At 43.3% G+C, this 24,945-nt stretch overlaps 1 protein-coding gene across 3 annotated transcripts in view; it reads right to left on the bottom strand.

The window, feature by feature from the left end:
* Adtrp (androgen dependent TFPI regulating protein) overlaps nucleotides 1–24,945 on the bottom strand; it is a 104,575-nt gene that overhangs the window by 38,658 nt on the left and 40,972 nt on the right. For all 3 annotated transcript variants that reach the window (XM_004628437.2, XM_023712163.1, XM_023712162.1), the window contains exons 3-4: nucleotides 23,835–23,969; nucleotides 21,184–21,285 (exon numbers count right to left, since the gene is read on the bottom strand). In XM_004628437.2, coding sequence (XP_004628494.2) covers nucleotides 21,184–21,285; nucleotides 23,835–23,969 — 237 coding nt within the window. The remainder of the gene's footprint in view (nucleotides 1–21,183; nucleotides 21,286–23,834; nucleotides 23,970–24,945) is intronic.

The following is a 24,945-nucleotide window of genomic DNA, read 5'->3' as shown; positions in this document are numbered from 1 at the left end:
AGTGAGTCCCAGTCTCCTGTCTCAGCCTCCTCAGCACTGGGATTAAAGGTGTGTACCACCATGCCCGGTTTTGGTGGTCAGCATGGCATGCCTGGGGTTCTGGGGCCAGCACGGCATGCAGTACCTAGGATCAAACCTGGGTCCTTGTGCTTGCCAGGCAGATACTTAGACCACCAAGCCAACTCCCCAGCCCAAAATATCTAATATTTCTGTGAAGAAATGCAGGAAACAATCTGGATCAGAGTAACTGCAAGTATACGCTTTATTCCAAGTAGTCAGGGAAGGCCTGTCTCAGGTCGTGTTTAAGCTAAATGCTACAAGCGCAGAACGAATCATGACAGATCAAATGGGAAACATTCTGGGCAAGAAGGACAGCATGCGCAATGATCCTGGTGCAGGCAAGAGCCCCAGTAGCTTCACAGGAAAAGAGGAGAGCCTGGAACAGATGGGACACAGCATACCAAAAAGAAGAAGTTTCAGTATAGGTCTAGCATTAAGCCTGATAAACCAGGTGGACCAGTCCTGGTTGGCCACAGAGACTTCAGATTTTATTCTAAATGAAATCAGAATCCACTGGTTAATTAGGAGGGAGAGTATTTTCCAGGATATTTCGCTGCTCTCTGGAAGAGGTCAAGAATGAAAACAGAAAGACCAGATTGCAGATGTTGCATGGCTCATGTGAGAGGTCAGTGTGGCCACAGACCCCCCCCGCAGATGCTGGACTCACTACAAGGGTACTGAGATGGAAGGAGATGACAAAGTTGAGGCTGGTTTCTGTCTTGAGCAATTGGGAAGAAAGTGGTTTCCTTATTTGAGATGGAAAAGCCCAGGCTAGGTTTGGCCTGGGGAGTATAACACATCCTGGACACACTGACCCAGAGATGTCAGTAATGACTGTAGACGTGTAACAGCAAGGCCATGGAGGCCAGTACAGATGCCACTCAAGCAGTCAAAGAAGGTCTGAGCTTCAGAGTGACACATGCAGAGAATGACAGCCACGGGAGTGGTTGGATGAACTCTTGGGCAAAGATCATGGGCAAGAGATGGCCCAGAAAAAAACCATCACCTGGAGGACAGACAGAGGATACAGGCAGAGAGGGAGGCAGAAGAAACACAAAGGCAGCATGCGCCAAAGGCATGAAGGACGTCCAAGGAGGGAGACTACTGTATCTGATGCTGCAGAGGGTGAATGAGCTGGAGCTAAAACAAGAGGCCAGAATTTGTCAGGTGGAGACAGCTGGAGTGAAAAGATCATGAATAGACCATATGTGCAGGTCTTGGGCCACACTGCCAGGCTCTGTCCCTTCTGAGAGACAACTTGCTTCTTGTCTGGGCTGCTTAACTGATGCATTTGCTCTGAAGGGAACTCCTACACAGCCCACCCTGCTCTTGCCATGTGAGACTCCTTGCAAGGACTGGAGCAGGGCTCAGGAAAATGTAGTGCTGTGGTGAGGCTCACCTCTGCTTCGGGGGGCAGGAGGAAGTGCTGTTCTGACCACATCTTTACTTGCATGTTCTCATGAACTGTCAATTCCAACGATCACACTCTAAAGAAAAAGGCTCAAAAGAGTGACCATGCAGTATACTATTGTCCTGCTCCCAGAATGTCTGTAAGCTAAAGGGACAAGATGGTCCAATCTCATTTACAATTATACAGAGGTTTGGTGGTGGGGCAAGGGCTTTACATCCGGGCATTTGGCTCCATGGGTTGCGACAGCGGGGGTGGACCTGAGAGTGAGCTTCTGCTTAAATGGCCCAATATGGGGATCCCAGTGAATGAGCAGGACTGGCATTCCAGCCTGCCCCCATGAAAAGGCCCAGGTGTTTCTGCAGGTTTGCAAACACACAACCCATGCTGACAGCAGGGCAGTGCACTCCATCAATCAACTACATCCTGGGGACATTACAATCCAACCCTGAAACTTTAATAACATATAAACTAAACAAACACCATCCACCAAAGTGGAAAAAAATACAAATTTATAGCTAGTTATTACACTGCCCAGCATGGAAAGCAGACTCTTGGATCCCCTCCAGTCATCTTGTTATGATCGTGAGCTTTGTCTTAGTTGTCAGAAACCTTCTCAGCCTCTTCCCCTGGGGCAGCCGTCAGGATCAGAAGGAGACCACTCTATCCACCAAACGCACACTCTAATCACAATTGGTATCATCAAACAGTAGCCCATAAAATAAGCCTTAGGGAGAAATGCTCTTGTGTCTCATAAAGGACAGAACGAAATGGATTACTTACTCAGTTTCTCTTTCTTTGCTTAAAATGAATATTTGCGTAACTATTTTCCCTTTCAACTGTGTTCAGAGTGTCTGTGCTGCCCCCCTTCCCCTGGCCCTACAGCAGTAATGCCTGGAGTGGCTCAGATAGAAGTTAGTGATGCAGCAATAGACGCAGAGACTTCAACGCAGGACGACATGCAAATATGTACAAAAGGTATTTCCACCGGGAGCCACTTCCACATTAGTTGGTTCAAATCTGCCCCACACCACTTCTCTTTGCTGTACCCTCCTGTCACCAGGACAACCTCAGACCATGTTTCTCATATTTTCCCTTTCAGTTTTTCCCTCTACTGATGCAGAAGTCATGTGCTCCATTTTTGTTACAATTGTCACTATTTCAGAAATATGCTATCCCTACGTAACATGATAATGGCTAACATGAATCTTTATCTCAGGCCCCACCAGGAAGTCAAAGGCATCCGGGGCTCCCTTAATTCCAATTACCTGCCTCCCAATTTGTTTCTTATCCAGTATTTCTGTTTGCTTTAGCTTTACAACTGGACACATTGCTTATGCTTTAGGGGTTTCTGTTCTTCTTTCTGCATTCAGATTTCTTCTTTCTGAAGTGAACTCTATAGAATGGCTTTTAGGGAGGTTAAGCCTGTGGGTGGTTAAGCCTGTCTTAGTGCCTTGCATATCTTTTTGGTGTCGCTGTTTTAGGAAATACTTTAACTGAGTAAATAAATTGATACCTTTTTGTTGTTGTTTGCTAGGTCCTTGGAGCAATTATTTCATTCTAATCTGCTTTGCGGTTATTGGGAATTCAGCCACCAGTCTAATAGTACCATCATCCCTTGGTATGCAAAGAAAATTGGTCCCAGGATCCCCCAAGATCCTGAACTCTAGGGATGTTCAAATGCTTTATAAACAATAATATATTGCAGTATAGAATCAATGTACATCCTCCCATCTACTTAAAATACTTTCTAGGTTACTTATATCTAATGCAATGCAAATGCTATGTAAATAGGTGGTATACTGAACTGAACTGTACTGTACTGTACTGTACTGTGTTGCATTGCTTAGGGAAGCACCAAAAGTGAAAAAGTCTATACATGTTCAGCATACATGTAGCTTTTCTCCCAAATATTTTTGTCTGTGCTTGGTGGACTCTGCAGAATCAGGACTTGGAGTGTGGGGTAGCAGTTTTCTAGGAAATGCATCAAATTAATCTGAGTGGGTTCAAGAACTTCTCTTTGGACAGCTGTGTCTGCAGTGTCACACAAGCGGCCCAATGAGTGGTTTGGGCCAAGCTTCAGTCCTGGGGGGTGCTTTTTGTTTACTTCTTGAACCTGTAGATTCATTTTTCGTAATACACGGGAAGTAGACAGCGATTATCTCTTGAAGTACAGCCTTTGTATCAAGTTGTTTTTTTGTTACCTCTCCTGCTTCATCTTTGATTTTGAGAATTTACATTATTTTCTCATCTTTACACAAAGCATTTTCTTTTATTAATGTCTTAATAAACATTGCAGGTGCCTTTTCCTTGTAATGGAAGATTTTTTCAGGTCGTTGTTTCACCATAAGCGCCGAAATGGAAGCCACTCCGGACTGTGTGTCCCCTGAAAATGGCTACCTTTCTCCTCATGTCAATAATTGTGGCTTTACCTTGGTCTTAACCATCCAGCAGAAAAGTACAAAAACAAAGTATAAGAAGTAAAGCCATGCTGTTATGTTGAGCTGCAGGGGACTCAGGTCAACAATTTCTGACACTGCCAGTGAAGCGGAAGACCCAATACTATTATGGGCTACTGGACTCTTTTAGAATATTTTGCTGAGTTAACACACCTATAATATTAAAACAACGGAACTAAACAAAAAAAGGGGATACAGATGAATGTCCATTTGGTATCTGTGTATTCAAAGTGGTTAGGATAGATATATAGTTACACTCTCTTAATGAACAGAGGGATTTGTTCTAATAGTGTTTGTAAATAGGATATCGTGTCCACATCCTGTACAGCAATTAACCACTGTATGCAATGTGTTAATTATTGAAACTGTCCTACCAATTTGGTTTGAAACTGTCTCATTGCTATTTGTTTCTCAATAAAATTATGGGAAAAAATAACTGTGGGCATGATTCAGAAGAAAGCATGGATTTTATTATCATGAATTCACAGGGTTCATTCATAAAAACAGGAGTCCACCCAGGGATTCTCAGGAGGAAAGGCTTTGAGGCATAAGCAGCTATTGGGAAGTATGAGGTAGTGAACATGGAGGAATATTTAGTTAGAAGTGACTGACTCTTAGGCCCACCAGAAGACAGTGCCAGTGAATGGTAAGGTGTCATGGGCTGCTGCCACTAATCTCATCTATTTGTTCCATGAAGGGTGTGATTCCTAGGTGTTTGTCTGGGAATCTCTGCCAACTCCAGGCTGCACTTTTCCTGCACATCTATTTGTCATGGCCACTAAATAATAATGCCCTCTCTTTGTCTTTTACATCTCATGAGAGTGCATCTCATTGCCTCTCTTGTCTGGAATGCCCCCTGCAGTGCAGAGGAGGATGGAGAGGAGGCAACAGTGATTTTGAGTTTGTGTTGGCTTGGCATACACTATTATATCTCACTGGTAATCCTGTGTGCTGCCCACATTATTTTATTTGCTTCAAATAACAATGCTGAGGCTTAAGGAGAATAAATATGTTTTCCCTTTTTAAAAGAATAATACCCAGAGATGTTTATTAACCTTTCCAAAACAATAAAAGCAAGACAATGTCAGGAATTGAACTAGAATCAAGCTTTTTTAACTGTGCAAGCAAATTACTTTTTGTGAAATCAAAGATCAACTTGTAGAAAATATTTGAGATCATTCCTTTTTGCCACTTGGACCTAGAGCTAAGCAAGTTTGCTTCCACTCACTCCAGTGTGATCTTCATTGCCAGGAGGTACCCCTTTCCATTAGCTCTCCCAGGTAGACACGTTACCCATGTGAAGGGACACTCATGAATGTACAGTTTCTCTGAACAAATGATTCATATCCTACTGACACATATCTAGAGATGATAGGATTGTCCGCAATGTTCTAAAATTTACAACCTCAAAAAATAAATCACTAAAACTAAGTATCCTTCCATCGGACATGCAACTCCATATTCTGGTTGTCAAATCTCATTTAAAAATATTTCATAAGCACTCTTTTTTTTTCCCAGGCTTACAACTACTGTGATCACAATGATATTTTAACACTATTGACTCTGACATCAGGTTAGTGAAGTCTTATTTTAAAATATGTCAGTGAGAGTATGCATATTAATTAAAATGTTCCCATATATAAGCCTTAAACTAGACTCCTGGTGCCAATTGGAGACAAAAGGCCTTTATTAAATCCTACTTGGTAGGTTAAGTATTTTAATATCTCTGCCAATCTTTGCTACAAAAGAGTATTGTTGAGCAAGAAATGGGTAAAAAAGTAAATCTCATCATCGCAGCATCTGCTGGCATCTTGCGTCCTATGACGACAGCAGAACTGGCGCTCAGCAGCAGTGGCCCTCCCTGCTCTCTCTTGGATGTCCTGTTATCATCATGTCTTCACTGCCTTTTAGTACCATCGTAATTAGACAGCTGAGGGCTGGGGAGATGGCTCAGGAGAATAAGCGCTTGCCTAGTGAGTGCAAGGGCCTGAGTTCATTCCCCAGTTAAAAAAAAAAAAACCTGAGTGGATAGAGGGAATGATCACCCACAACTTTGGGGGAGAGTTTTGTGTCGATGGCAGTACTTTCTAATGGCATGTGGGGGGACTTTCATTAAAGAAGTACAAGGACAGTGTAGAATCATTGGGCTTTTAGAACAGAACCCCAAATATGAGCAGAGGTTTGCTCTCATTTGCACAGATTCTGGCAGATACCACTGTCTCTCCCAAATACACCCACGCTTTCTAGAGAGAGAGCACTTTCTCACCTCCATTGCCTATTCCTCTTCATTTCTACTCTAGCAGAAAGTTTTAGAGGAAATGAGTTAATCCAGCAGCAGATGCATGAAGATGGTGGAAGAAGATGAGGCGGGGTGTTTGAGTCTACTTTGTGCTATTATAACACATACTAGAGCTCAGGTAGCTTACAAAGAACAGAAACATATTTCTTACAGTTCTGAGGATGGGCAAGTGCAAGACTGAAAGATCTACATCTGGTGAAGCTCTTCTTGCTACATAGTCCTATTAAGAAGATGGAAAATCAAGGGGAAAAGGAAGAAGAAAGACCATAGGGAGAGACAGAAGGATGAAGAGAGGGACAAGGAGAGGGAGCTGGACTTGGAGAGATGAGCTCATGCTTTTATCAGGAACCCTCCCTGAGACCACTCACTTAGGCTCTTATTAAAGCCATTTAACCCATTTCTGAGAGTGGGGCCTTCATGATCTAATCCCCTCTTAAAGGTCTCACCCCTCGATCCTACTGCACTGGCCATCATTCCAACACATGAACTTTGGGGACCACATTCAAACCATAGAGAAAGCAAAGTTAGGAGTAGGGTGAGAAAATTGCTGAGGTTCAGGATAGAGGCGGCAAAGCCACAACCTTATAGGTGGAAGGATTGAGCTCATGGATTGGGAGAGATGATTGAAAGGTAGAGCTGAGTATTCAGAACCTCCAGACACAAAGCATCAGAGAGTTAAGAGTCCAGGGGAGGAGGTTCTAATATGAGGACAAGTAAAATTCTACCAACAGAAAACCTACTGGCTAATGTTCTGCAGAATTATTCTCATGGGTAGTAATCTCAAAGAGCTGGAGGTGGGAGGGAGACAGGGCAACTGAACAAACTTGAATTGCAAGTTAAGCACAGGTGGCTTTGAGGTGGGCAGAGGAGACAAAGAGGCCAGGGACAAGAGATATTGGAGTAGGATGAGGGTCTCTCCACAGCTCCCTGGCTACAGAAAAGATGAGACCCCCACAGCTGTCAGTGACTCCCTGTGGGGTGATTAACCCAGCAGAAGTGTCATGGGGGACTTTTCTGAGCTGGCTTTCTAACTAGAAAAGGGTGCGTGTGCATGCAAATCTGGCAGAGGATTCTCTCCACCCACTGGCCAGGCTGCTCTTGGACATTCTCACTTCTGTCTTGAAACTATAAGACTTTAGTTCTTTCCTACCTACTTAGATTATTTTTATCTCTTGGCATTTCACAGACCCTGAGGAGCTTCAGCGATGAGTTTCTCCTTCCTAGTTCTTCTTCAGCATAAAGTCACCTTTTCCACTGGGGTATCACACATGGTTGCCATGGAAGTGAGGATTAGTCGATTCACACAGGAATAGGGGATCCACCAGCAATCTCTCAAGGTACTTAAATCACTAGAAACTTCTCAGAAGACATCTACACCTTTTTGATCACCTTTAAAAATCTTTGACCTTGATTTAGAAACTCAGATATATTTTTTCACTGGAATGCTTGAGTTTAAAAGTAGCACCTGGTTAAACAACATGGACTTACTGCATCACGGAATTTAGAAAGCAGGCTACTCAGAGCACACACTAGAAGCTCTTTGAATTGGGATTAAAAGGGGAGAGGAAAAGGCACACTTTTGTCATCCTGGTTCCTGCTCTTCAGAGATGAAGAAAGCGAGCACAGTAACACTTGGTTGGTTCCAGTTATAGAAAACATTAAGTGACCTGGTACTCCAGTGGCAGTTCCTTTAAGCATCTTTTCTGTTTGCCTTAAGATTTCCTGAGGGGAAAGATCGTTTTATTGTTGCTGTTGTTCAGGTAAACTGACTGCCTAATCCCACTTTAGCATCTAATTTCATGTGGTCTTTTAGGCATCATTTAGCTTCTCAGCATTTCCCAGGTAAATGCAGGAGGGAGTGTAACCTACCTGAGACCAGGAAGTGAATGAAACAGAAAAACGAGGGATGACCTAAGAGTGTTTCAAAACAATGGGACCACCATAAGTAACACTAGTGATCAAGTACTATGCAAGGGGCCCAGGGAGTTGGCTCAGTGGAATAAGTGCTTCCCTGGCAAGTGCAAGAGCCTGAGTTCAATCCCTGGTTCCACAAAAAAAAAAAAAAAGAAGTACTATGGAAGGAAATAGCAGATGTGGATTGCAATCCCATTTCATTCTGCCTGGATGCTTTAGAACATGTTCAGCAATGCCCAGAAATGGATCCACACATAGGTAGCCGTGGGAGCACCGACTTAATGGCTTACTTCGTGCCCCACCCTCCCTAGAGTCACATAAGAAATTATTTCCCAAGACCATCTTGTGGTCAGAGTCAACAGTCATGTTTTCTCTTCCTGATGGACATCTGGTTCTTACAGTATTTTCCCCCACTGAAACTCCTTTTGATTTCTGGTTGCCAATGAAGCAGTACAGGGGTCACAAGACCTTTAAGAGACTGATAACTTTCTCAGGTGACTGGATTAGTTCTCTCAGCAATGGATGAGCCCTTTACAGAGGTATAAAGTGCCTGGTTCCCTTGGTCCTCTCTCTTCTGCACAAGGTGCCCACCATTCTCACCCATGCTCCTGCCATGTGGTGACACTCACATGTAGATTACAGCCTGAGGCCCACGCCAGGTGCAACCACCCATGAGCTGAATACCTTTGATCTTTGCATACTTCCTAGTCTCAGGTATTCTGTTATAGCAACAGAAAATGAATGAATATGCTGATCTAGAATAGGAAATAACCAGAGTACTAACAGTATAACAAACAGGACTCAAGAGTTCAGTGATTTGATATGAAATGATTGCTTTTAAGATTGTGACTCAAAAATATATCATTTGTTCTTTGGGAAATGTAATATTAAAGATACATTTAAGCCGGCATGAATGGACATGGCTATAATCCTAACATTCTGGGAAGCTGAGGCAGGAGAAGCCAAGTTCTAGGCCAAGATGAGCAACTCAGTGACTTAGTGAGACTCTCTCAAAATAAAAAAACAAATTTTTAAGAAGGCTACAAATGTAACCCACTGCAAATGTCCTGGGTTCAACCCCAAACAAAATGATGTGTTAGTATCACTGGGGAGAAATATGCAAAGGGCGAAGAGAACCCACAGTATTTCTTGTATGTATATACAAATCTATTATCTCAAAACAAAAAATTGAGTTAAAAGTAAATTAAGGAATAAAAGAAAACTAGAACAGATGCTATACATGTGTTCATATAAAGATTACACAAGAAAAAGAACTCTGGTCTTGCTTCAAGTAAAGATCAGAGTACATGAAGTCTCTAAAAAGTAGAGCAAATGGTTTATGGGTTAGGGTCATGATTGGGTGTAGCACGCTCATGAATCAGTTCTATGGTCTTGGTCACGTTGAATAAATTCTTTAAACCTCATGATTGCCAGGCAGATGCTGTGCAACTGGGCTACATCCCCAGCCCAAACCTCACTTTCTTCATCAAGATGGGCAGCTTGTAAAGATGAGGCACTTGTAGCTCTACCATTGATGCTACGCCTATGCTGTGTCTCCAGGAAGCAACACGGAAGATGAAGGAGAACTCTGCCTGCAGTCACCAGTGACAGAGATCATTACCAACACAGAAGAGAAGCAATCTGTAAATAACACACTCATTGAAAACTAGAATCAATGTGGGTATTTTAAGCATGTGTTGGAAATAGATTTTTACACTCTTGTCCTTTTGCCTGGAAAACAGGACTTAGGGGAAAACAAGTGTATTAAGTTTTTCCAGAGCTACCCTAAAAAAGAAATATAGAGTCTGGTTTTTCCCAGTTAGTCTGGCAAGTGTTTCCAGTCCCAATGCCCCAAATTTGGATGCCATCATCTCCTAAATCTCTTGCTACCCATTTTTTCCTCTCTAGTCCAGTTGATGGCAAATCTTTTATTTTGTTTTATTATTTTTTATGTATTTGGTATAGAGTCTCACTCTGAAGCTCAGACTCATAGTGATCCTCCTGTTTTCAGCCTCCCTAGCACTGAGATTACAGGTGGGCACCACCCCCACCTGAACTCCGTCACCAGCTCAGCATGCCTGGGCGTGGGGCCATTGTGGCATGAAGCATTAGTGATCAAACCCTGGCCGCTGCACTTGCCTATGCAGGAACTGAGTCTGCTGAACTATTTTGCCTGCCCAAGCGAATGACAAATCTTTACAGACAAGTGTCAAACTGCAACCCCAAACCCACTGATTTATTACAAAGTATCAACACTGCCATTAAAACTGAATACTAAAGGAGATATAAATGAAGGACCATTTTGTATTTGTATATACAAAATAGTTAGAATAGATATACAGCTACTTTCTCTTAATTCAATGAGAAGAAAGATTTGTACTAATAGTGTTTAGACAGGATATCATGTCTGCATTTTATACTATGAATAACCACTACAAAGACAACAATATGCAATGTACTAATTGTTGAAACTGTCCTACTAATTGGTTATGAAACTATCTCACTGCTATGTTTCTCAACAAAATTAATAAAAAATAAAAAAGCCACGTAACACACACACACACACACACACACACGCGAAAAAAAAAAAGTACAAGGTAGCCTTGTATAAAGGGGAAAATGTACTTGTCAGTACCAATCTACTTCGTAGAGTAACTCTGTGGAAAACAAGTTTATATGACCCAAGAGTCTGGCATCAAAATCACTGAGACTCACTACAGAGAATCCTGATGGAGCAACATATCTGTTTAATGATGTTTGGGTTTAAGACCTATCACTTGGGCTTACAACCTGCATTTGGACTTAAGATAGAGCAACATGGGCTGCAGTGAGGTCTTACAGTGCTTCTTCTACACTATAAGTAATTTTTGCTGATTGCACTCTATGGTATGGTACTATAATTTTTATTTTCTCTTATACCTTACAATACTGTGTGGGAGAGTTATCCAAATAAAGCAAAATCATCAAAAAACTGAATACTGAAGTTTTAGTTTACAATAAAACAATTCTACATTAATATCTTTTACCTCAAAATACAAATGAATAGCACATGTGTCACAGGTTCTCCACCATGGCTCTCATCTAGTTATTAACACTGGAAAGCAAGGGCAGTTTCAGTTCAAAACCTTCTATCAATCTTTACTTATTAGAAAGCCCAAGTTCTTATCATTCATGCCCTTTATCATTAGACCCTACACATTCCTCCACACTCTTCTACTGCTTTTTCTCTGTTTGATACTTCGGTTCTTGCCAATCTGTTTGAAGTGTCCCCTCAAACTTCAGGCACTCCCTCAGACGGGAACCTCACAATGCTACCTCATTGAGGAACAGATGAAGATATAGTTAATCAAGACAAAGTCACACTGGACTAGTCTGGAAGGGAGGTCTCTAAACTCATGTGACTGGTGTGCTTCTGAAGTAGAAGAGAAACCAATGTCAAGCACACAGGGAAGGTGACATCATGAGAGATACACAATGAGGAAGAAAATTTTATGTGGTGACAGAGGCAGATGGGAACAATGTGTCCATAAGCCAAGAACTGTGAGCCATGCTAGAAGCTAAGCGGAAGGCATGGGGCAGACTCTCCCCATAGCCTGTGGAGACAGAGCGGTTCTACAAAAACCTAGATTTCAGACTTTGAGTTTCCAGAACTGTGAGGGAATACATTTCCATGGATTTAAGCCATCTGGTATAGGGGGCATGTTGTTAAGGCAGGCCTCGCAAACTATGCTACTGTCCACTATGGTCCCTTCAGCTTGCCATGGGCTGGGTCCATTATTCCTCTCATCAGACAGCACTCCATGTCTTTGCCATCCACCTTTTGAATCTAGTTCAGACCTCCACCTCATGAATCATCCTTTACCAATCTTTAAAGAAGAAAGTGATTTTTCCCTCTAACACTCTATTCAAGCCAGGCATAGTGGTTCAAATCTATAATCCCAGTACTCTGAAAGGAGGATCACAAATTTGAGCCCAGCTTGGGCAACGTGCAACTTGGTAAGATCCCGTCTGAAAAAATGCAAAGGCCCCGTGTTCAATCTCCAGTTCCATAAACCCAACCAAACAAAAATTCATGGAGTCATAATTGTTCTTATTGGTGGCACTTGTGGTTTGTTCCTTGAATTTTACTCTTTTCACAGTGGGAATCTTGTCTTTTATTCCATGTTACCCAACAGGGTGACTGGTCTGTGCCTAGCACTTTATATATATTAATGAATACTGGCTGCTGAATTGATCTCCCCATGATGGACCAGAAGTGTCGTCTTTGAAAATAAAAACCTTGTATGTATATCTCCACAAAGCCCACAGACCTAAGTTTCCCTCCTGCCCCAAGGTCTTTAAAGAAAGTGGTATTTTTAATCCCATGTGCAACTTCAGGGTAGATTGCAGGAATACTGGAAAGGGGATTGAGCCTGCTTGTGAAGAGTAACTGCTGATCAAAATCCAGCCAGGTGTTGGTCTACACTGTGCTCTTCAGAGGGTGTGCTGTGCTGAGCTGTGCTGAGGCAAAGCCATCACTCTGCTTCTCTCCTGACCACCTTGAGGAAATGGAGCAGGGAAAGGAAGCAGAGACAAAGAAGGAGTGTAGGACCTTCTGGAAAACTCTGAGCTAGGAGCTGATATTTTCAGTATTTGTCAATGTGCTCTCACCTTTATCAGTGCCCTACTTATCACCAACTATCAATATCCATCTAAATTCAGTTACCTCCTGCCCAGGCTGGCCGTTCTTAGCTCTCTTGTCTTCCATCACCACAATCTTGATCTGTATCAGACAATCTTTCTCAAATTTCATGGGCCCTTACTGCCTATTGGTGGTGTTGCACTACGTTTTGAAAAAGAAATTGGAACACAGGCCATTATAATGAATTTAATTAACTTACCACTACTTTTATACAACTGAACAAGTGGAATCCCTTGTTGTATGTAGTGTGTGGACAAGCTTTTCAATATGGGGGGAGTAAAAGGAAGAGACCTAGGTATACATTACTTTTTATTATACAAAGTAGTAGACCGGATAATGGTGCCCCAAAACATCAGCATTCTGGTTCCCAATGTGTGAACACGGTCTCTCTCATGGCAAAGGGACTTCACAGGTTGCTATGGCTTGGGTATGGTTTCAGTGTGTTCCTCTAGGGTTCGTATGTTGGGATTTTGTCCTGAGTGTAGTGATGTTGGGTGGTCAGATCTTGAGAAGGTGGGGCCTTGAGGAGGAGCCTCTTACATCGCTGAGGGCACCCTCAGAAGTGATTAAGGTCACTCTCTTGAGAGAAAGAGGCTACAAAGCCTGAACCCACCCACTGTCCAATGGCTGACTGGTTTCCTGTTTTGGCAATATGGTCTCTTCCCCCTCCCCGACACACATTCCCGCCCCTTACCACAGTCAGTGCTCATGCTGTTTGGATTTTCAGCCTCCAAAACTACGAGCTAAATAAACTGGGGATGGAGAAACAATCCCAAAATGGCTGAGTGAGGCCAGTGTCATCACAATGGTCCTTACAGAGGGAAGACAGGGCAGAAAGAAATGGGGAAAGGTGACACAAAGGCAGACGCAGAGCTTGAGGAGATGCAGAGTTTGGAGTGGTCTCCTCTGAAGAAAGACAGAGCTGTGAGCCAAGAAAGAGGAGGAAAAATATAAATGCAAAAGTAAGGAAACAGACTCTCCCTTGGGGGTCCACTAATACCTGGGTTTTATCCCATAAGGCCCAAGTTGAACTTCTGACCTCCAGAACTACAGCAAAGGAGATGTGTGTTGTTTTCAACTACTAAAATTTCATTAACTTGCAACAATAAAAACAAAAATTAACACAGAATAACCAAGCTTCTACCCACCTCCAGTGTGCCCTCAGATGGCTACTGTACAGGTCCTATGTGAGTTCACTATCTCTTAAGTCTAGAGGAAAGGTCTGTCACGTGTCCCCTTACACTGACATCATCCTTCACCTCTGTGCAGATTTGGACATGTGCTACTTCCTCTTTCTTGAAATGTTATTTTGCTTTGACTTCCAGGGGCCAAGCTGTTCTAGGTTTCCTCCTAGTCTAATGACATTTCCTTTTCCTTTTTTGAATCCTACTCTTCCCTCCAACCACAGAAGGTTGGAACATTCTAGAACTTAGTCCTGGGATATCATGGCTATTCACATCTGGTCTCTTGTTACTTTATTCAATTTAACTTTGAAAAGCAGTCTTCATAAGAAAGGCAACCACCAGCCCAGAAATCTTCCCCAAGCATGTCCAGGCTAGAACATGTGCGGTGCTCTCTGCCACTTGCTGGCTTCATTGGCTAATGGGCACCTCACACTAATGTGCCCCACAGCAAGACAGATTTTTTCATCCATAATCCTCATACCACCTTAGCACCTTTATTCATCTTCCCCTTCCCCTTCCTTCCATTTTAGGCTAAATCTTACTTCCTCTTTTTTTCTACCTATGTAGCATTAACGTTATATATGTGTTGGGGAGGAATGGGGAAGATCTCCCCAAAATGTTAATTCCCATTGTATTCAGAATAAAATCCAACTCTCCACATCTCATGGGAAGCATAATCTGAACCCATCCTTCTTGTCTTTATGCATGCTGGAGTGACCACAATGTTATCTTCCTGTTTCTGCACAGGAAGTCTTTGTACCTGAGCCCTTCTTCCACCAGAACTTCCTATGCTGTTTCCCTTACTCCACCCTCACTGCTGTAAAAATATCAGCTCATCATATTTCTGCACCACCTGTTATGGCTTGGATCCTAAATATCACCCAAAGATTTCTCATGTGGTAAAGATTTGGTCCTAGCTGCTGGGGCTGCTGGGAGAGGAAACATTAGCAGGTGGGGCCTAGCAGATAGATGGAAGTTAGGTCCCTGGGGGTTGTCACTGCAGAGGACTGTGGGACTCCAGATCCTCTCTTCCTTTATTCACCCCCCATGATTTGTCTTGCCAGGACCCCAACATGATGGAGGCACATGACCATAAACTGAGACCTCTGAAATCATGAGCCAAAGTAAATCTTTCCTCTCCTAATGTTGACCATTTCTGATATTTCATCACAGCTCAAGAAGCTTGCTGACACACGACCCTGAGTGCCCTAAGCCTATTAAACCCGCCACTTTTCCACATATTCAGAGACACATGTGCATTCACACATTCACACAGATGCCACTCTGTCTCTTTATCCTCATTTATTTTATTTGTAGTGCTTTCATTAACTGGCATTGTATTACTTATTTATTGTTCACTCTTTGCTTATCTCATCTGCTAGGATGTATGTATACTGTGAAGAATAAGATTACTTTGGTTAGTATTACTCGTTGCCATGTTCTTGGCTCTCAGAAGAGAGCTGGCTACATAGGAGTTATGCAGTAAGTACTTTATAACACTTTATGTTAAATTCAAGTTGCTTACCTATTAATTTTGATAAATATCAGCTGTATTGTATATAAATTGTTGGCTGGCCATGCGATACCTATGTATTAAATTTCTGAAGATTAAGAGCCATATCTCATAGTTTTCCTGTCACCCTGTGGACCAGGACCACAGTAGCAATCTGGGATGACATGCCCATGGTGGGTCCTCTTTTGTCCTCCAGCCTCCCTGCCCTCTACTCCATAGCCCAACGATCTCACAGCAAACAGATGGGGACAGGAAGAGGAAAGTCTGCGCCTGGATCTGACTCTAGTGGCGGAGCACATCTCACCCGCTCTCAGCGGGGGAGGAACCAGTAAGCAGAGCTTCCCTCCTTGGGCCCCTGGACTCCCAGCATGCCCTGGGGCAGTATGTAAAGACATCCCACTGCCCAGCGATGGCAGTGCAGAGGCCCCAACCAACCCAGGACACAGAGACCAGCATCATCTTATCTTGATCCCTCTTCATTCATTCAACAGTAAGCACATAGCACTGCAGATCACCGGTAGTGTGAACAGCTGCTTCATTAATTCGGCTTTGTGTGCATTTATATGAGCTCAGCTACACTCTAGATCATAGATGTTGACACCCTCATCAAATACTGATCACATTACCACATAGATAAAGGCAGTTCATAATTACTTTTCAAGTGAATAGATGACCACATATTCAGTCAGCAAATAGCTAGCGTTGGTGCTTTGTCCAAGTTCAGGGGCTGTGAGGAGCCTGCCTATCTCCTGGTGATGGATTGTGCTGAAATGTCTTTTAGTATCAGTGGGGCTTTTTAGTTCTCAGAATGTGATCACAGATACGGTGGGGGGCTGTGGATGTCGGATGTGATTTCTTCAGTTTCATGTTACAATAAGCTATACTTTGGCAGTTCTCGGTACTTTATAAGGACCTCGGCACGCATTCTCACTAATTGTGCACTTATTTTCTCAGGCAGGCAGATTCGAGGATGAGCACCGATCTATTTCTCTGCTGCTTTGGGGCAACCTGAACAATTTAGGTTGATTTCCAGAGAACTAAGTTCTCTGGCTTCCCCTGGTTAGGATCTGATAGTTTTCTCAGTTCCTGAGAGTCTGCTTCCGGCTCCTTAAATCTGTCTGCTCTGCTTCTATCTTTAGCAAGCATTTAGATAAGACCTAATGGTTTTCCTGCCAAAACCTGCAGGAATACTTTGCTGTTCTTTCTCCTCTTTTATGAAGACTGGAGAACAGGTAGTTATAAAATAGGGTGATCTCCTTTAACTAAGGCAGTCAGGCCCAGTAGGAACTGCCCTTCCAGCAGCAGGCAGCTGTCCAAGGTGGAGGCAAATATCCCACTGGTGTCACTGGGCTGCACAAACTGCCAGTGCAGGAGAATGAACATCAGAGATGACCGTTTAGATGAGACCCTGCTGTGCTGATGAGTTTCCAATAAGGTGGAAGGGGTAGGCATGGGCCAGGAGGACTCCAAAGACCTGATGAATCAGGAAGCTATCAGCAGCACACTGGTCAAAGGACAGAGTGGTATTTCTGCACTCACAACTATTACTCATAAAAGTGGGGACAACACCACAAGTGGCAACAGGGAAAATATTCCAAAGCTAAAACCAGAGTAACAAACAGAAGGAGTATGGTGAAGTGAAAGAACCTGTCAGGCCAGCAGTACTTTGGGTACCATGAGAAGGAAAAGGGAGGAGGGTATGAGCCACGCCAGTCCTCAGCAGGCCTGGTCCCACACTGAAGCTGTCCATCAGCCCCCTGGCTCCCATGGGGACTCTCCCAGCACTGTGTCCACTCCCCTAGGTTGTCATGAAGGGCGCTATAAAATGTGGGAAGTGTTACAAACTGACCAGGTGTGCTAGTCAGCTTTCATGACTATAGCCAGTCCTTAGTATAGTCAATGTATGCAGAAAAAACACTTACTTCAGCTCCATGACAGTTGGTTGCATTGTTTATGGGCCCCTGGCGAGGCAGTGCAACATGACGGGCCAGAGGCAGAGGAGAGAAACCTCTCACTTCATGGCCCTGAAGTAAAACTACACGAAGAAGACAAGATCTGGGGCCCTTCCTTTCCCTTCCAAGGGCATGCCTTCAGGGACCCAAGTTCCTGTCAACAGGCCCCACCTCTTGAAGATTTCACCACCCCCCAAACCTTAACACACAAGCCTTTGGGGATACTTGCATACAAACTTTAGCTCCCAGGAACAGTCACTTCTGCACTGGACACTGTGAACACTAGGATGTACATGGCAAAGCACACTCTTGAGACAATAGACCCAGATGACGGAACAGTGAAGACAGAAATGTCCAGAAGGGAGACTCTGAGAGGGCTGAGACGCAGCAGGCAGCATAGTCTTTTTTTGGAGCAGATACTGAAGGGAAGCAGAAGTTTGGAGGTGACTGCATTAGGGACTCCCAAAGCTGGTGGTTTTGCTGATACTGAGATTTTCCTAGAGATGGCTCTGTTGGGAGTTTCTTTAATTAAGTTCAAAGAAACAGATGCATCTGAATCTGACTCAAGGCAGGCTCTCACTTCTTCTCCTAGCCATCAGTACCTCACCTCCTTTGATTCTTGCCTCTTCTCTCTAAGGGATTTGAAATTCTGTTGCCCAAAGGACAACAGTAGACAGGGTCACCTGCACCCAACCTTTGTGTAAACAGGGTCACCGACACCCAAACTTCACGTAGACAGGGTCACCGGCACCCCACCCTCCCAGGCAGTAAAGGCATGAAAAGACTTAGGGATCTCCATTGTACAATATCCCCGGGGGCCTGGCCCTAGCTCAGGCCTTTAAGTGGCTGCTTCCACAAAGCTGTCAGCCTCAGGTTGCTGGAGTTCGAACCTCACAACTCTCCCGCTGGCCAAAAGTGCCCTGAAGGCATTCGAGGAACAAAAAAATAAAAAAAACAATATCCCCGTCCCTAATTAGCCCATAGATGTGGTGTATGTTATCTGGCTCTCTGCTTCCAAAATGATCAACAATCCATATGGCTGTTTATTTAGCAAGGTCACAAATATTGGGTGTTGCCACCATAACTATCTGGAAGAAATCCAACGATATATCAATGTGAAAAACAGAGTCCTTGGCAAGATGTTTGAACATGTTTGGGCCCAAATAAATGGCTCTTTTGAGACACTGTCTTTATTTATTATTTTAGTAACATCTAGTTTAGCCAATTGTTTCAAGTAACTTCACTTCCTCAGAAGTTTGAGTTAGCATATAGATTCTGTCATTTTCAAATGAAAATTTCCATTTTCCTAAATTAATTAATATAACAAAGTGACATGCTTTTGATTGCTTGATCTATTATAACTAGATTTAACCACAATTTCTGGACATAACAGTAGCAAAAGCCAGAAAAAGTGAATTAGCCTTGAATTATAGTCCTGGCCACCCTGTCTTTGATCTCAAAACCCCACACAGCTCAGTAACCCTGTCTTAGGTTTTTTGTTTTTTTTTTTAATGTGTAAAAATTCAAGAGGATGGTAGTTATGAAAAGAAGGTTGCATGAATTAAATGAGCTGTGTAGTATGAAGTGCCATAAAAAAAAAGTTAGGAATGTGTCCTAGGTGGATGTCTCAATTGAATGTCAATGGGAGTCAGGAAGACAAGAGGAGGCCGAGAGGAGGGGCTTCTGGGAGGTAGGGCTTCTTTAATACACAGGTTCTGATCTTGAACATTAAATAGGATCATAACTGTGGTGTATTAGCCAATAATCAGCATCTCATGGAGCAGTTATTTAACTGAAAGTAAGCCCCCCTCCAGGTTTTTATGCTGGCATGGGGGAGGGGCAGTGTACCTAGATTGAGTTGCTTTTCCAAGTTGACCATTATGAGTTTTAATAGAATTATAAGTTTTAAGACAATGAAAGGATTCCAAGTCCCTAGTGATTTCTCCCCAGTTGTAAAAAGTCACTTGCTTCTCAGAATTGAGACTGCTTTATAAACTCCCGACTAATGAGAAAACACTGCTGTAAGTACTGAGAAGCTGAGCTAAGATGTTGAACACTCACTTTGTGCACCAAGCATCCCAGACTCAAGCTTAGTGCTCAGGTGGGAACCCAGATGCACGGCTCCAGCTATGCTTGTTGGGGCCCCCATTACTGCCCCTCCAGTTCTCTGACCTGGACATCTCAGAGCAGAGGTGCCTTGCTACTGTGTTTCCCTGAAAATAAGACCTAGATAGAAAATAAACCCAAACTTCTGGTTCTCATGGTGATGGCCAGTGTCTGCAGAAGACTACACCTCACTACTCTCTTGCTCAGTGGAGACACCGTAAGCCAAGTACAGCAAGTACAGGCTGACCGGGGCTGGCAGTTTAGATCTTTAGTTTTCAGGGCTGATTATGTTCCTGGTAGCTCTTATTTGCAGGGAAACAGCATTTAACCCTTCAAGAAAGCATTTTTTAAATGTTTTAAAATCATTTATTATTTATTTATTTGGTACGGAGTATTGCTACGCAGCTCAGACTCACAGAGATCCTCCTGTCTCTGCCAACCCCATGCTGGGATTATAGGCGCGCACCACCATGCACAGTTTCAGTCCCTGGCATGGCGGCATGGCATGCAATGCCAGGGACTGAACCTGGGTTCTTGTGCTTGCCAGGCAAGGGCTCAGACCACCAAGCTATCTCCCCAGCCCCAGGAACACTTTTCTTTAAAATAAAAATAAAAATAAAAATAAAAGATTGATTAAATATATAGTTCAATACTGTATAGCAAATATAAGCAAAATGCAAATTTTATATATATTCCAGAGATTAGATTTTTCAAACTAATAATGAAACTCATTCCATCTTTTTTTAAAGTTAGAAATTAAGCCTGTGACATGGCAAAAGACAGGAAGATCACAAGATTAATACGCTCCTCAAATTAGGCACTGACTTTTCACACAGCAGAGGTTCTGAGAGGACATCTATATAATATATGTATATACATATATATGTATATATTATATACATATATACTATATGTAAATATATGTGTATATATTATATACATATATACATATATGTAAATACATATGTGTGTGTGTGTATATATATATATTAGAAAAGTGTGGGAAAAGTTTTTAAGATTGTGGGAAGGGTTTGTAAAGCCTTAAAATATATATAAATATAATGTCACCACTTCTCTGATTTTCCCTTATCGCGGGGCGTTTGGAACGTAGCCTTAGGGATAAGTGAGGACCGCTGTAGTTCAGTGCTTGTCAGATCCTTTTAATGGTTGATACATCATGTCAACTTGAGAAGTTTAGAAGTTTAACTAATATAATTTTGTGGAAACATGTAAATAAGCGTCCCGTGTGTGATGCGCAGTCCTGAAGGAGAAACAGCTGAACTGCTGCTGGGGTGGACTGCGTTGGATGTTTGCTTTACTCCGTGCCCATATAGGTACCTCATTACATCCCTGTTATCTGTGGAAGCTGCTTCTGTTCAGGACCGAAGCTGCCCCAAAGTTGCCTCCTGACTTTGTACTGACTTCCTAAGCGAGTGAGACGGCAGTCTAGTCTGGACCTCGCCTCCGCTCTCTCGGAAGGCAGCCTATCAGCACAGAACCGATTTCCGCGCCGGGCAGGAGTGCCAGCGGGGGGGTGGCGGAAGTGGGGGTGCTCTGTACTGAGGCTGTTGGCGCTCTGCGTTCACTGAATCGCCCCCTTCACTCACCACTGCGTGATTCATCCACGCTGGAAAAACGCCATCTAGAGCCTTGGGGTAAATAAGCTCTCGATTGTAGAGAAATATGGTCCAGAACACCAGAAACACAAACTGGAAAATAGAACACAAAAATGGGACCATTAAGTTTGCTTTCAACCAAAATTCTCTAAGACAATCAAGGAAGCACAGCAAAATAAAAGTATGTACCTGTTTTAATATCTTAGATTCATTCATATCATGGGACTGTAAAATGAACAGGGGAGACACTGTGTGTGGTGGCTCTACTCCTCTCTCTGGGGATATCTCAATGCACCAGAGCTGGGGATCAAAGCATGGCGGGGAGAGAAGCTACAGAGAAAGAGATGCACCCGCCGGTCTTGGATTATAACCAGTGAGTTCTTCTAAGTGCATACCAAGAGTCCAGGACTAAGTTCTCTGCCCACTTGATGCAGGCTACAGCAGCCTGGCCCAGGGGCGCATGCCCGTAGTCCAGCACTTCCTGGAGCTGGGAGATGCACGCTAGTGCCTCCCTATTTCGCGGCTTGACTTTCACTGACTCTCTGTTTCGTGGGTTTTCAAAAAATATAAATCTGAATTATTTATCACAGATTTTTTGCTATATGGTGAGATTTTGCAGTACTGTGGAATATAGGTATGTCGTTAAAATTAGGTTTACGAGTTTAGAGAATGGTTTGAAAAGTGTGGGAAAGGTTTATAAGACGGTGGGAAGGGTTTATAAAGCCTTAAGATATACATAAATACTAAAATAAATATAAGGCCACTACTTCGCTGATTTTTACCGCAGTGCGGACCGCTGTAGTTCAGCGCTTGTTAGATCCCTGTAACAGTTGATACATCGTGTCAACTCGCGAAGTTTAGAAGTTTAACTAAGTAACTCAGTGGGGTCAGAGTCTTTGCTTTGTAAACATCCTGACCCTGTGCAAGGGGAGGGCATGGATTGGCGTGAGTGCTCCTTGCACCGCAGGGTGGGAGGCCGGGGGAACGCAGGAAAAGAGGCGCGCTCTCCTCCTCTTTTGCTCCTGCTGCTTCTGCTGCCTTCCGCAGCCTGGAGCTGTTCCCCCTCACACGCCACCCTGCCTCAGAGGGAGCCAGCCGATGACAGGCTGAAACTCCACGAACTGCGAGCTATATAAACCTTGCCTTCCTTAATTTTGTGGGTCTGGTGTTTTGTCTCAGCAACAAGAGAAAAGTAACTAAGACAATCTCCACCACACACGCACATGCACGCGCACACACACACGGACACACGCACACCCATAGCAAGAGCTAGCAGGAAGGCTGGGGAGGGGATGAGAGTGACTCTCTCTCCCTGTTCAGAACTTTGCATTCAGCATTTCTTGTACTCCATGGACGTCCTGTCAGAACCTCTGTCCACTGTGTGAAAAGTCAGTGCCCAACCTGTGGGGAGGAGGGTATTAATCTTGTAACCTCCCTGTCTTCTGCCATGTCACAGACTTAATTTATAACCATTTAAAAAATGGAATGAGCTTGATTATTAGCTTGAAAAACCTAATCTCTGGAAGACTTTACGGAGACAGAGGTGGAGGTCTTCCTCAAAGCAGATCTGAAATGCCAGCTGGGATTCTGTCAGGTGAGAATCCATTGTGATTGAACAGGATCATTTTCCATTTAGTTCCAGGACTGTAGGAGACGGGCCATGACAGGTGGATGAGGATAGCAATTCTAGTCCTAGGCCCTGCTGGGCCGCAGGCAGGCTTGCCCTCAGTTTGTTGCCATTCCAGCCAGTGAAGGGTGATACGTAGGATGGCAGGGAATCCCGTAGCAGCAGCAAGGAACCTGTGCCTCATACCTGCCCCGCTTTCACCAGCTGCCCCTTCAATTGGCACAGTGAAGGCTGTCCCTCCTGAGTGCCTTCGTTGCTCTTTTTATGTGCCGACTTCGAAAGTCTCATAACTTCAACTTACTGTGTTCTGTTATTAGAAATTTTCCATTTGTAGAGGTAACATAAACTTATTGTAACAAGAGAAGAAGATGCACAAAGGGAAAAGAAACCATCTCCTGGGCCCCGGCACTTTCTTCACTCAGGTGTCAGCTGTTCCTCAATGTCCATGAGCGACGGGTCCCCAAGGACACCAAAGCCAGGGATGCCCAAGTCTGGTGTAAATGACCTAGCATTTGAGTGTAACCTGTGCACATTCTCCTAGCACTTAAACTGTCCTTTGGTTACTATCATTACCTAATGCAATGAACATGTTATTTAAGGAGTTGTTTAAAAAATGTGTTGATCTTTTAAATTTTTTATTACAGTGGTTTTATATTTATTTATTTATTTATTTATTTGGGTATCTTTGATTCATGATTGGTTGAATTAGTGAACGTGAAACCCACAGGTATGAAGGGCCAACTGTTTCATTAAGAAGGGTTCTTCCACCTCCTCCCTTAGGCTGTAATAAGGGCCTTGCACCAAGCCTTCCTAAAGATACACAGCTGAACGATACAGTGATTGGCAATGTAGTCTATTTCCTCACGACCCTGGACCGTAAACTGCAGCCCTCACACTGAACACTTAGCAAATCTGGTTACAACAAATGGATTCCCAATCAGTCTTGCTGCCCCTGGGAGATGGCTGACCAGTTGTACATGTCTATTGTAGCAGAAATAACATCTCGGGAACTTACTGCACAGATAGGAAAAGCCAGGGTGGCAAAAAGCAGGTCTCTGAAGGCAGTGACGAACTTAATGTCTTTCTTCCTTTTGACTTTCTTCAGCACATCATCCAGGGAGGCGACCCCGAAGAAAACAGCCTGCAAGAGCTAAATTCATTACAACAAATGAGGGCACTTTCATTTGCTTTAATTAATACATTCCTCATTGATGTAAAACCTATCCCCCTGGGAACAATGTTGATTCCAGAAGGAGGGGACTGTTGGGTTGTTCCAGAGAGAGCCAGCTCCAAGCCTGGGCTTCCGGCTCATTGGGCCCTGCCCTTGCTCGCTAAAACCCATTGAGGAAATTCATTTAGGGGGATAATAATGTGTACAGTACTTAGTGTAATGGATTTAAGCTAAAATGGAAACTAAATAAAAAGTCAGCTAAAAAAGGAGGCTAGAATTAAGTAAACAATACCTTGACTGCACAGAAGTGGGAAAAACCAAGTAGCTCAAAGCAAACAGCTACGTGCAAGGTGGAAATAGTCAAGGAGCTTCCCAGGAAGAAAACTCAACAGAAAGTCCAGGGCTGAAGTCTCAGTAGGAAAGTCAGGTGCATGGTGCACAGCACCAAGGACACCACAGCACTAACAGGAGGAGTCTGAAGGACTGAATGGCTGAGACTTGAGCTCTGCTAAGCCACCTCATGCTACGAGGTCCTCACGGCAAAGCAAAATGGAAGCAGAGTCTTTTTCAGAGAAGTATAGGTCAAAATGTTTGGACCATAAGTATTTCAGATTTGGTATTTTTTCCTTGTAATTAGTCTTTTATTTAGACACTTAAATTTTTTTTATTAATTGTATTGAGAAACAAATAGCAAGGAGATAATTTCAAAACTGATTAGTGGAACAGTTTCAATAATTAATGTATGGCATATTGTTATCTTTGTAGTGGTTATTCATTGTACAAGATGCAGATGTGATATCCTGTCCAAACACTATTAGTACAAATCTTTCTTCTCATTGAATTAAGAGAAAGTAGCTGTATATCTATCCTAACTATTTTGTATATACAGATACAACATGGTCCTTCATTTGTGTCCCCTTTTTTGTTTACTTTTGTCAGAAATAGGTATTCCATT

Source organism: Octodon degus, unplaced genomic scaffold, assembly GCF_000260255.1.
Source record: "Octodon degus isolate 3935 unplaced genomic scaffold, OctDeg1.0 scaffold00023, whole genome shotgun sequence".
NCBI lineage: Eukaryota > Metazoa > Chordata > Mammalia > Rodentia > Octodontidae > Octodon > Octodon degus.
Note: the sequence above shows the minus strand (reverse complement) of the source record. Positions and strands in the feature narration are given on the sequence as shown.